General features: G+C 39.6%; 1 protein-coding gene across 4 annotated transcripts in view; it reads left to right on the top strand.

The window, feature by feature from the left end:
• Window positions 1-12,150, top strand: part of slc12a7b (solute carrier family 12 member 7b) — a 162,469-nt gene that overhangs the window by 30,953 nt on the left and 119,366 nt on the right. The window contains exon 1 of one of the 4 annotated variants that reach the window (XM_069191102.1): window positions 4,701-4,941. The exons of the other annotated variants lie outside the window; for them this stretch is intronic. Within the exon in view, the coding sequence (XP_069047203.1) occupies window positions 4,833-4,941 (109 nt within the window). The 5' untranslated portion in view covers window positions 4,701-4,832. Of the gene's footprint in view, window positions 1-4,700; window positions 4,942-12,150 lie in introns of those variants that run through there. 4 annotated transcript variants of the gene reach the window in all.

Here is a 12,150-nt window from a genome sequence, read left to right as displayed (position 1 = left end):
TCGAGTTCTGTCTCCTCGACCTGCCCTCCAAATCTGCTATTTTGGCCTCTCACTGTTTCTGTTTCCGCAGCAGGTCTAAAAGTACGCCTCTGTTTTTTCACCCCACGCCTTGGTGTGCTCAATTTGTTCTTCCATTTCGTTTACCCTCTTATTCGTTCTGTTTACTTCTTCCGTAAAGTCCATTAATTTTTTGTCAATATCCCTTCTGAAATCCTTCAGTTCGTTTCAAGATTTTTTTGAGGCTCACGCGGGATTCGCGGTCTCCAGGTCCTTCGGACTGGCTCCTTACTCCCGCTGAGCAGGGGGAGGACTATTTCGGTCTCCCTGTTCCTCTTCAAAATCCTTTGTCGGGTAGTTTTGAGTGTTCTTACATCCTCTTCCTCATTTGTACGTTGTCACCCAACACTAAGTGTTTGTTTTAAATTACTTAAAATTTGGCGAGATTGTTGGGATTAACATAGCATCACCAGAAGCCACCATCAGTTCATTTTCTAACTGTTCAATACAGGGTTGTGGTTTAGCTGGGGCCTATCCCAACAAGAAATGGTTACAAGGCAGGATACTCCCTGGATGGGATGCACCATTGTAGGTTGCACAGACTCAAACCAGAATTAAAATTCTCAGAAGGAGGAAAGCAGAGCAAACCCAAGAGGAAACTCAGGGCCCCAGTGATGTGAGGCAACAGTTTAAACCATTGTGACACAATGCAACTCGACTGGCTTTTAAGTATAAATTCCATAAAATATGATAAATCTTTAGAATTCAAACATCAGACAAAGCTTCTCATTCTCTGAAGTTAAGAGCTCTTTAGGGGTGGCCAAGGTTTTGTTTCTCTGTGAGTTCAGCTACAGGTGATGATCACCTGAAGAATAGAAGAACAAACTAGTAAATTGTACATAATAAATCATTCAGGTGGGTAGCTGCGTCAGCATGCGTAGGCTGCAAAGGAACAAGTAATAGGTTTATTCCATGCTGAAAAAAAGAAGAAAGAGAACACAACGTTTCGGCCGTGGAGCCTTCTTCAGGTGTGAGAGAGACAGGGCAGTAGGCAAAGGTAAAGTAGCAGGAGAACAAAGGTTGGGAGGGAGGAGGAGTGAGAGGCGGGAGCAGGGGACAGAAAGAGAGGCCAATCAAGAGGTGTGAAGTCAGAATGGGTGCAGAGAGGTGTGAAATGAAACTTCCAATGAATGGAGAAAATTTAAAAGAACAGTAATCTGTCGTTAAGGGAAGGGAGAATGTGTGATCCTAACTGCAGAATAATTTTAGTTTCGGTGGTCTTTCTGATGTATGAGTTCGGAAAACCGTCTTTGAGAACACAGACGGAGAGATTAGTGTGGTCGTGGCCGTCAGAGGTGAAATGAGAAACAATGGGCTTGGAGAGATCTTTAATCTTCACAGCCCTGACGTGTTCTCTGAAGCGGTCTCCGAGTCTCCTTCCTGTTTCTCCAATGTAGATGGCTGGGCATTTACTGCAAGAGATACAGTAAATAAGGTTGCTGGAAAAGTACTGCAAGTCCTGCAAGTACACAGCCACCACCACACTCATTCAAGGCCCCTCAGGACAATTCCGGATCACCCAGACAGCATCTTGTACCTCCAGCAACCTTATTTACTGTATCTCTTGCAGTAAATGCCCAGCCATCACACGTTCTCCCTTCCCTTAACGACAGATTACTGTTCTTTTAAATTTTCTCCATTCATTGGAAGTTTCATTTCACACCTCTCTGCACCCATTCTGACTTCACACCTCTTGATTGGCCTCTCTTTCTGTCCCCTGCTCCCGCCTCTCACTCCTCCTCCCTCCCAACCTTTGTTCTCCCGCTACTTTACCTTTGCCTACTGCCCTGTCTCTCTCACACCTGAAGAAGGCTCCACGGCCGAAACGTTGTGTTCTCTTTCTTCGTTTTTTCAGCATGGAATAAACCTATTACTTGTTCCTTTGCATAATAAATCATTTATTTTTATCCTTTTTCTGTTTTTTATCACTGCTTTGAATAGTTATCAAAAATAGTTGTTCGACTGGATAAGAGCTACAGTAAAGTAATAGTAGTAGTGTGATTACTACTTACCCTATAACATGTGAAAGTGTGCTTAGAGAGCCTGAAAATGTTTTGGTGGATTCACCCATGTAGAAAGTTCTGTGGCACAGTACAAATCCTAAACCTGCAGCTAATCATTAGGCTTACCACATTAATTACTCAGTTCTTACTCATTGATTTTGTTTTGTGGAAATTAGGTTACATTTATTTGAATGAAATTAAATAATGGGATTTTAAAATGCCTGCCAAGACATTATCTCAGTTTAATGACTCACTACTTAGAAAGTTAATTCACATAGTCAAATAGAACGTGTGATTACAATATCAAATACTTGTGTGTCCTGAGCAAATGGAAAACAGATTTTTAATTAAAATAGCAATGTTGTCTTGTTTGTATAACTGGACAAAGTGCTTCAACTTTAGTAAATAATTATTGCTTTCTTTGGTTTTGCATTTATTAATTGTTAATTAATAATAATTGCTACTTCTGTAGCGCTTTTCTGAACACTCCACTCAAAGCTCTTTACAGGTAATGGAGACTCCCCTCCACCACCACCAATGTGCAGCATTCACCTTGATGATGCAACGGCAGCCATAGTGCGCCAGAACGCTCACCACACATCAGCTCTGCCCTGCTCTTTTCGAAAAACACCTTGTGATTTTTAATGACCACAGAGAGACAGGACCTTGGTTTTACATCTCATCCGAAGGATGATACTACAGATTCTACTATACTACAGTATAGTGCTCCCATCACCCTACTGGGGCATTAGGACCCACACAGATTGCAGGGTTAGTATCCCCCAACTGGCCCCACTATTACCTCTTTCAGCAGCAGCCTTAGTTTTTCCCAGGAAGTCTCCCATCTAGGTACTGACCAGGCTCACACCTGCTGAGTTTCAGTGGGTTGTCAGTTGTGAGTTGCAGGGTGATATGACTGCTTACTGTTGTTAAGGCTTTTTTGATAAATACATCCATCCATTTTCTGATTGCTTCATCTAACTCAAGGTCACAGGGGAGTTGGAGCCTGTCCAGGCTTGCAACACGCACAAAGCACGGTACACTGAGGATAGGACGCCAGTCCATCTCAGGGATAGACCTTATATCGCAGATACAAGGACAAACATGCTCATGCTCACAGAGTTACACCAAAGATAATTTATAATTACTGTTACTATAGGGTGTGCACCCTTATCCAGCCCATTTTTCTAGATTTTTGCTTGCAATTATTTTTCAGAGTGTACAAAAAATTCATTAGGGCGTTGTGTATTAAAATGTGTAAATAAAGGTAAATAAAATATAATTTAGTTTGTCTTGATGTCAGGCTATAAGGCTATAAGTGTTAATGTAACTTTCTATAGAAATACAATTCCTATAGAAAAACTTTCTATAGGAATTGTATTTCCAATGGCCATTTCTCCCATCTCTGCTTGCATTATTATCAATTGAATCTCTGCAGTCAATAACTATCCTGTAAGTACTATCAGACTGGGAGCATTAAAAAATAAAAATGCGTCAGACAAACATTTGTAAAGCATTTGTTTTGGAAATAAAAGTGTTTCCCCCTCCCAAAGTCAAACTGACTAACAGCAGGAAATTTAAGAATTTGGGGATATAGGAAAAAGTCCCTCTTCTCCAAACATTGTAGGCTTGCAGTTGTATCCTCTAAGGTCATGTGCTTTGTTACTTTCAGTAGTTTTATGAGATCAGTGGGCTGAAATTATGTCAGGCAAGACGTGACCATATTCTGATTGTGGTGCAGATTGCTTCACAGTCTTCCCCATATTTTTTTTTCTTGACCTCATCCTCATTCTTCTCACCAGCTGTTAACTATGATTACCATAAAAAGAAACTAAGTAAACAATGGAAAAGAAGACGTTTGGTTGAGCAGGGCGGGGCAGGAAATTGAATTTTAGGAGGCACCCTGTTGTTGGTTTTCTTATAAAGGAAAAATAAAATTGCAAACACAAAAATGCTGAAACACCAAAAATAGAATCCTTACATGAGCCTGTGACTCATTTCCACCTAAACCAAAATATTTCAAAGATTTTTTTAACTAATATATTTATTGCTATTTATAACCAGTTCAACATCACACATGAACTAAAAAAGCCCTGTTATGACCTGTACTTTTTCACGTCAGTGCTTACGTTGGACCCCATTTACTTTTGTTTGCACATAAGAGTCTGCCTAAATATCGAGCATTAATTCTGTCCTACAAATTTATGATAAGATAAGATCACTTTATTGGCTGTATTGTATTGAATAATATTAGTGCTTTAGAGACTTTAACAGTCTCTGGGAGTGGTTGTAGACAATTTCAGAGCTCTTGCTAGGCGACAGCTAACTTCTGAAGAGACTCAAAACCACAGTGCCTTAACACAGTGCAAGTAAACGGGTGTAAACAAAACTCAAGAAGTGTTGCATATCCCTACCTGTTTAAACAAGCCTAGTATAATTATTTTTCTAGTCAGTACAGAAAAGGCTTCTGTTTGCCTTTAGCAGTCTCTATTTAGAATCAGTTATTGGAAACACTTTAAGGAAAAGGTTCTAGTAAAAACAGTGCTGTCTTTGATTCTGGGGGAGTTTGATGACGTGATGTTGTAGTGTGGTGAACTTCTAGCCTGGAGGGAGGAGTTGTGCAACTCTCCTTATTTGGAAAAGTGATCACATGGGGCCAGTATCTAAGCAATAGAGGTGAAACTTAGACCTTCGAACTGTTGGAAGCAGTTAGAGGGAAAGAGGGAGATAGGAAGCACAAGAAAAGAGATATAGAAAGCACATGGTGTGAAAATGCCTACCAACTTTACAGTAGTCCCTGTTGAAGGCCAAGACTTTGAAGAGAACATTATCAGGGAGGAGAATGAGTATGGGCTACACCCTTCTTCCAGAACTTTCTCAGGTGAGGCATGTTGAAAAAGCGCTCTGTTAGGCTGTCAAGTGGAGAAGCTAGTGTGTAGTATGATAGTGATCCTCCTGACTTTGACAGAAAAGAAAATGTAACTTTTTTTCTCTTTATTAAGTTGTGTGATTTGGAGAACACTTTGTCTGAGACATGAAATAATGCTGGTATTTTTTACTGTTCTTACACCAGGCAATTCAAGTGTGTAAATAAGATTTGTTTTTGTCTTTAGGATCATTCTATTTTCTAAGTACTATGAAGTATTTTTATAAAATACAGTATATTTTGTGATGCTTTTTGTATAGGAAGCCTCTATTAAATGTTCACAAATGCTGTTTTTATGATAATAAAAAGGATAATTTAAAGATGATCAATTTTTCTTTTGAAGGCACTGCTGTAAAAAGGAAAATATTTTTTTAGGACAGCCTACATAAATCACACTTCACCTTTTAACATTTATTTTAATTTTTCAGCAGTTTATGATGAATTAATCCATTCTGTTTAATCATATTTTGCCATAGTAAGGACATAGTAATTAGAGATGATCTCTCAGTACAGGCTGCATTTTAATGATTCAGTGAAGAGTAACATTTACCCATATTCAGTTACATAAGATCACCAACAGTGTACTGTTTTTTTAAATTGAAGTCAGACTTAATTGTATTGATTGCCCTGATTATTGCTGTCTGCTTGCTGGTTTAACAGAAGACTATATTTGCTCACTGTCTAGCATTCTCAGAGCTGTTTTATTCAAGCTGTTTACTTGCTATCAAACTGTTTAACACAGGAGATAAAAGCAGTGACATCTGTTTTAAGATATTCTCTGGTAGAACTTGTTCATGCACAAGGCAGGTATACATTATGAAAGATGTATCATGCATTTAAGTAGACTATGTAGAGGTTACACAGGTAAAACCTGTTACACTCAAAACAACTCAGGTGTCTCACTGTAACAAAACTTTCCAGCCTTGAAATATGGGCCTGCTTTCAAAAGGCACAGCTGACAAAAAGTTTTTTAATAGTTCAAGTAGGTAGCTGCATCAGCATGCATAGTCTGCAAAGAAACAAGTATTAGATTTTTTCCATGCTGAAAAGAGAAGAAAGGAAACGCAACGCTTCGGTTGTGGAGCCTTCTTTGGGTGTGAGGAACCTGAAGAAGGCTCACACCCGAAGAAGGCTCCACAGCCGAAACATTGTTTCCTTTCTTCTCTTTTCAGCATGTTTTTAATAGAAATTGTAAGTTGTATAGATCTGTTGAGCACTTTATTATTGTTTTAGAGGCCTCTTTCTCTGCTTTAAATACAGCAGCACTGGGAACAATATAGGTCTGCAGGACAAAATGACAGTGGAAAAAACAATAAGTGACATATACACTATTGGTATTTAAAGCAATTAATCTCATTGAACTCTGATCCTATTCAGCAGTCATTAATACACGTATGTGCTAGACAGGAAGTTCTAGTGAGCTCACTTATTCATCAAAAAGGAACTCAATGTTTACAGAGAAGTGGTATAACTGTCAAATCATTATTAACAAACAATAGTTCAGGTGGGGAGCTGCGTCAGCATGCGTAGGCTGCAATGGAACAAGTAATAGATTTATTCCATGCTGAAAAAAAGAAGAAAGAAAACACAATGTTTCGGCCGTGGAGCCTTCTTTGGGTGTGAGGCTCACACCTGAAGAAGACTTCATGGCTGAAACGTTCTGTTTTCTTTCTTTTTTTTCAGCATGGAATAAACCTATTACTTGTTCCTATTGAGTAATGTCTCGGCTTGTGTTGTTGCAGTCAATTCAAAGATGAATTGATGTCAGGTTGGAACAATGACCATTCTAAATCTAATTCCATATAATATCTTTTTACTTTTTTCTGCTGCTGAAGATTCTGTATGGGGTTTGTATTGTACAGACTGCCTCTAAGCTGATACTGGTGTTAACGTTCCTGTCCCAGCTTTGGCGCCACCACCATTAAGTTGAAATAAAGTACTTATTTCTGCTTCGGGTGTTGTAGCCAATGACAATGCAGCTATTGATTTTGGTTTGACTAACATTTTATTAATTAAAGCTACAGCTTGGCTTAGTGCTTCTTGCGGTTAAGGCTGATTTCATTCCTCCATCTTGTAGCGCACCAGAAAATGAGAAAGCTTGTTGATAAATTTTCTCAGCCAAACCAAATTGTGCCATTTAGATGGACCGCCTACATTGGGCCATAATTCACCTCTCACACGTAAAATGCTTTCAGAATTTCCATTTTACCTCTCACATACACACGCAAAATTCTCTCATATTTATTATTTTTACCTCTTACATACACATAAATTGCACTCACAGTCACTAGTTTTGTCTCTCATGTTCACATTGTGAAGGAGTGTTTGATGTGTATATGTGAGGTAAATCTAGTGAATGTGAGAGTGTTTAGTGTGTATGTGAATGGTAAAACTAGTGAATGTGAGAGCATTTGGCTGTATATGAGAAGTGAAACTACTGAATGTGTATGTATGAGAGGTAAAGTTTGAATAATGGCCTAAACGTCACCTCATAAGGAACACTTGCAAACACCTAGATATACAAAGAAAAATCAAAGAAAGCTGTGTGTTAGAAAAGAACATGTGAACCTGAAGCAAATTTGGCAGAGAGTGAGAGTCTTGAATAAACAGGTACATTTCTGGCAGGTAGAGTATGAAGGTTTGATGAGATAGAGAGTCAGAAAATGAACACAGAAAAACAGAGCAATTCGGTCAGAGAGCCTTATAGGAATTTAATAGCAATAGAAGGCTTCTCAGATAGTTGGGCATTCAGGTAGATTACCAAGGGAAAGAATTTATAAATATATTTTGTTAAAGCAAGTCAGTTTTTTGTAACACATAAAAGACCATTTTTGAAGAAAGTAATTTAGCCTTTGTCACTAATAGAACCACTAAATAAAGACATAACTGAAAAATCTAAAGATTTTTTTATTCAATGTTGGTAGCAAGATGAACTTAGGACTCAGCAGCTGTCAGGCTGAGGTCAGTGTATATTTTGTTGCAGAGTTTCTGCAAGATGTTAACAGTGAAAACAGGTATTTAGAAATGACTCATTTCAAGAAGGAGATTTTCAGAATAATTATAAAACTAACAAGATAGGGCAGTATGCAAAGCCATTTTGCAAAGAGGGTGTGAGAAGAATGACAAAGCAGTGTAGTTTAGATCTTTATTTCTGAACAAGGTAAGATCTGATTATTTTTGTCATTGTCATCTGTTATTTTTGGCAATGCTTGTTAATAAGACAGAATTAAGCGTTGGTATGCTGTCCTAAATGAGGCCCCATCTCACCCTCCATCTCTGTGGTGCAGCCACAGAGAAAGTATTCATGCAGGCTGATTTAAGATGTTTTCTTTTGATAAGGGACAGCTCCCAGACGGGGATGCACTTAGCTAAGCCTGGCTATCATGATCAATGATCATCCATTGGTGCCTATCAGTCTAGGGAGTGCCAAATGGACATCTGGACTGCATTCTTAAGTGTCAAGAGTAAGTGACTTATATCTCACCTTGACCAACCAATCTGGGACTGGCAGGGCGTGGTAATACCACGTGGGTCTCCAATGCCCGCCAAACTCTCAACCAATCAGCACACATCTGTGTCTTGGTCAAAAAGGGAGCGCAAGTTCAGATCGGGGCTCTCCTTGGCCATTTTCGCGCATCCTCAGAGACAATGACGTGACAACTGCTGTTGTCTGCAAAGGGACTTGGACTTTGTTCTAAGCGTGAGGCCAGGATCCCGTACATACTCAGAATTCTACCAATGTGAATGCTCAGCTTGATCAATGGCAGCCTACAGTTGGACCCTCGTCGAAAACCTGAATAGCTTATTCAGAAGCAGCGCTGGACCGGGAACGAGCCAGCTTCTTCCCAGGCAAAAGAGTGACTTGTGAGGACTCGCGGTCACACTCTGTGCATAGAGACTTTCTACTAGCCAGCCGGACTGCTGGTAGATCCCCTCGGAGCAACGACTGACCTGCGCGCCGCAGTCAGATTCCTCCGCCCGTCCTACTCCGAGCTGCACCTTGACTGGTTGGCCGGTAGCCAGAGGACGCCGAGACAAAGCCCATTGGAAAACCGCTGGAACAGAGGCTGCAACAGAGCCTGTCAGCTGGTTTGGTGTTCGTGCCGGGAAATTCCAAATCCATACACAGTGGATAAGTAAACCCCATGTTCTACATTGGGTCTCGAGAATTCAATTGTACCTCAACACAAGTTGTTATCAATTTAATTAATGAGTAATGTATTTACTTACGAGTTTAGAGTAACAGTGGGTAATAACACTGATTAGCGATTTGGTAACCGAACGATATATATTGACATATATTCTCTGTTGTGTATCTCTTTGTGTTTGCATCTCTTCGAGATTATATAACTTGTATATTGATAACCCTCACAGTAAGGTCTGCCGCTCGTATCCAGGCAGACTAGTATATGTTTGGTGCACAATTTATATTAATAAATGTATCTCGTGTATTGAACCCGTGTATGTGCGTTGTTAGTTGTTCTGACGATTGATTTTCTAAAAGCCCCAACGAACAACCTCGTGATTACTGCTACAATTAATAATTGTCTCAGTAAACCCATCAAACCACTACAACAGTAATACTGAACTTTATTTTGTATAGCACCTTTAAAAGTAGCATCTCAAAGCAATACAGTAGGTGTAAAAAACTGTTTTAAGGACCACAAATTACAGAAGTAAATACATATAAGACAAGCAGTTAGAAGTGCTGCAGAAATTAGAAAATGAAGCAGATACAGACACTAAATAACAACCTTTCTAAAAAAGAAAGGTTTTGAGTTTAAATTTAAATGCACTCGGTAGGTGGCTCTGATATCACTGGGGTTACAAATCCAGAGCTCTGGGGTGCAGCAAGAGAAGGAACAGTCACCTGTTGAGTACATCTTGAGGAAATCTAGAAGACCAGAGTCAGACGAACAAAGGTTGCAAGGTGGAAAGTAGATAATAAGCCAGATAAGTACTGAATGAGGATGAGGATTTTGAAGTTTTCAAAACCTAATTGGAAGGCAGTGCAAGAACTCAAAGACAGGTGTAATATAATTGCTTGCTTGTGATCAGGTCAGGATGCCATGTTCTGAACATACTGGAGATTGCTCAGTGTAGATTTAATCACCCCAGTTAACAGGATGTGCAGTCATTAATTCTAGTAAAAAAAATCCTTTCTGGTTTCTATAGCTCCCTTTAAAAGAAACCAAATCAGTGTGATGTTCCACAGTGCAGCTTTTTTTAATGCTACATGGCTGGTACTCACATATGATATTAAATTAATTAAACGATTTAATGTCATATGGGCTTTTGATTTTAACGATTTAAGCAATTTTTGAGGATTCAATTGCAGGTTGAGTTATTGCAGGATGCAAAGCATTAGGAGTTATTTGCAGGCTAGTAACAGCATATCTGAAGAAGTCTTGTAAAAAAACAACATCTATTAGAAATGAATGCAATGTACAGTATAGAGATCTTGTAAGTAATCTTGTATGTAAGCTAAAGCAATGGCCTACAGATATCAGTGAGATATGGCTGTTTGCTGACATAGAAGTACATTCTTGATGTTTGTTTTTTTTATCCGTGGTAAAGTACAGTATCTGTTAAAGATCGGAAAGCTTTGTTAGAGGATGGTTAGAATAAGAGATGCCAGGTTGCAGACACTGAAAGAGAAGGCTAGAAAGGTTGAAAAAGAAGCAAGACAGGATGTATGGACAAAAGATCTATAAGTGATAGAGTTAAGAAATGAAACATCCTGTTGTAACTGTATAGTAGAAATAAAGAATGAAGAGGATTTGGATAGGGATGAAAATTACAAGGGGGTTTTCAGCTGTTCAAAGTAGGGGAAAAATTTAAATCTAAAATAACTGACTGACTTAAAAAGTGTTATCTGCAGGCCACAAGAAATGGCAGGTACTATAAGATTAGACAAAGATTGTTTGGCACCACTGGGACATGTAGCAGAAGAAAAGACACAGGTTAAAAGTAAGGTCTTATGGAGCATGTTAAGACTAGAGCAGTAGGTAGGAAAAATAATTTAGGAAAAGGAGAGGAATACACTGATAACAAGAACACCTTCTAAGAGGTTTAGGTATGCTTTTGACAAATGGACAGGAGATGTAGACTACAGAGGAAGATGATGAAGTAAACAGACTCACTTAATATCTACTGTTGAATGTTTGCATAGATACTGAAATGAGGATTGGATTTTGGATTTTGCTAGCGTTAAACTGTGTGTTGGATACACATAAATTGAAGGAATAGGCAAATATAGCTGATCAGGTGGGTAGCTGCATCAGGATGCGTAGGCTGCAAAGAAACAAGTAATAGGTTTATTCCATGCTGAAAAAAAGAAGAAAGAGAACACAACATTTCGGCCGTGGGGCCTTCTTCAGATGTGAGAGAGACAGGGCACTAGGCAAAGGTAAAGTAGTGGGAGAACAAAGGTTGGGAGAGAGGAGGAGTGAGAGGCGGTAGCAGGGGACAGAAAGAGAGGCCAATCAAGAGGTGTGAAGTCAGAATGGGTGTAGAGAGGTGTGAAATGAAACTTCCAATGAATGGAGAAAATTTAAAAGAACAGTAGTCTGCCATTAAGAGAAGGGAGAATGTGTGATCCTAGCTGCAGAATAATTTTGGTTTCGGTGGTCTTTCTGATGTATGAGTTCAGAAAACCGTCTTTGAGAACACAGACGGGGAGATTAGAGTGGTCGTGGCCGTCAGAGGTGAAATGAGAAACATTGGGCTTGGAGAGATCTTTAATCTTCACAGCCCTGACGTGTTCTCTGAAGCGGTCCCCGAGTCTCCTTCCTGTTTCTCCAGTGTAGATGGCTGGGCATTTACTGCAAGAGATACAATAAATAAGGTTGCTGGAGGTACAAGATGCTGTCTGGGTGATCCGGAACTGTCCTAAGGGGCCTTTTAATGACTGTGGTGGTGGATGTGTACTTGTAGGTGATACAGCGAGCTCTGTTGCAAGGGAAAGTGCCTGGTGTGGATGGTTGTTGAGGGCGGTCAAGGGAGCTGTAAACAAGGAGGTTACGCAGATTAGGTGGTCGGCGATATGAGATGATAGGGCGATCAGAAAACAAGGCCCGAATCTAGGGATCATCCTGTAGGATGGAAAAGTTGTGGTTAAAAGTCCTGGGGATAGGAAGTGTGTTAGGGTGGTAAGGAAGCACC

The sequence above is a fragment of the Lepisosteus oculatus genome, chromosome 6 (genome assembly GCF_040954835.1).
Source record: "Lepisosteus oculatus isolate fLepOcu1 chromosome 6, fLepOcu1.hap2, whole genome shotgun sequence".
Taxonomy (NCBI): Eukaryota; Metazoa; Chordata; class Actinopteri; order Semionotiformes; family Lepisosteidae; genus Lepisosteus; species Lepisosteus oculatus.
The sequence above is the reverse complement of the archived record's forward strand: the minus strand, read 5'-3'. Positions and strand labels throughout refer to the sequence as shown.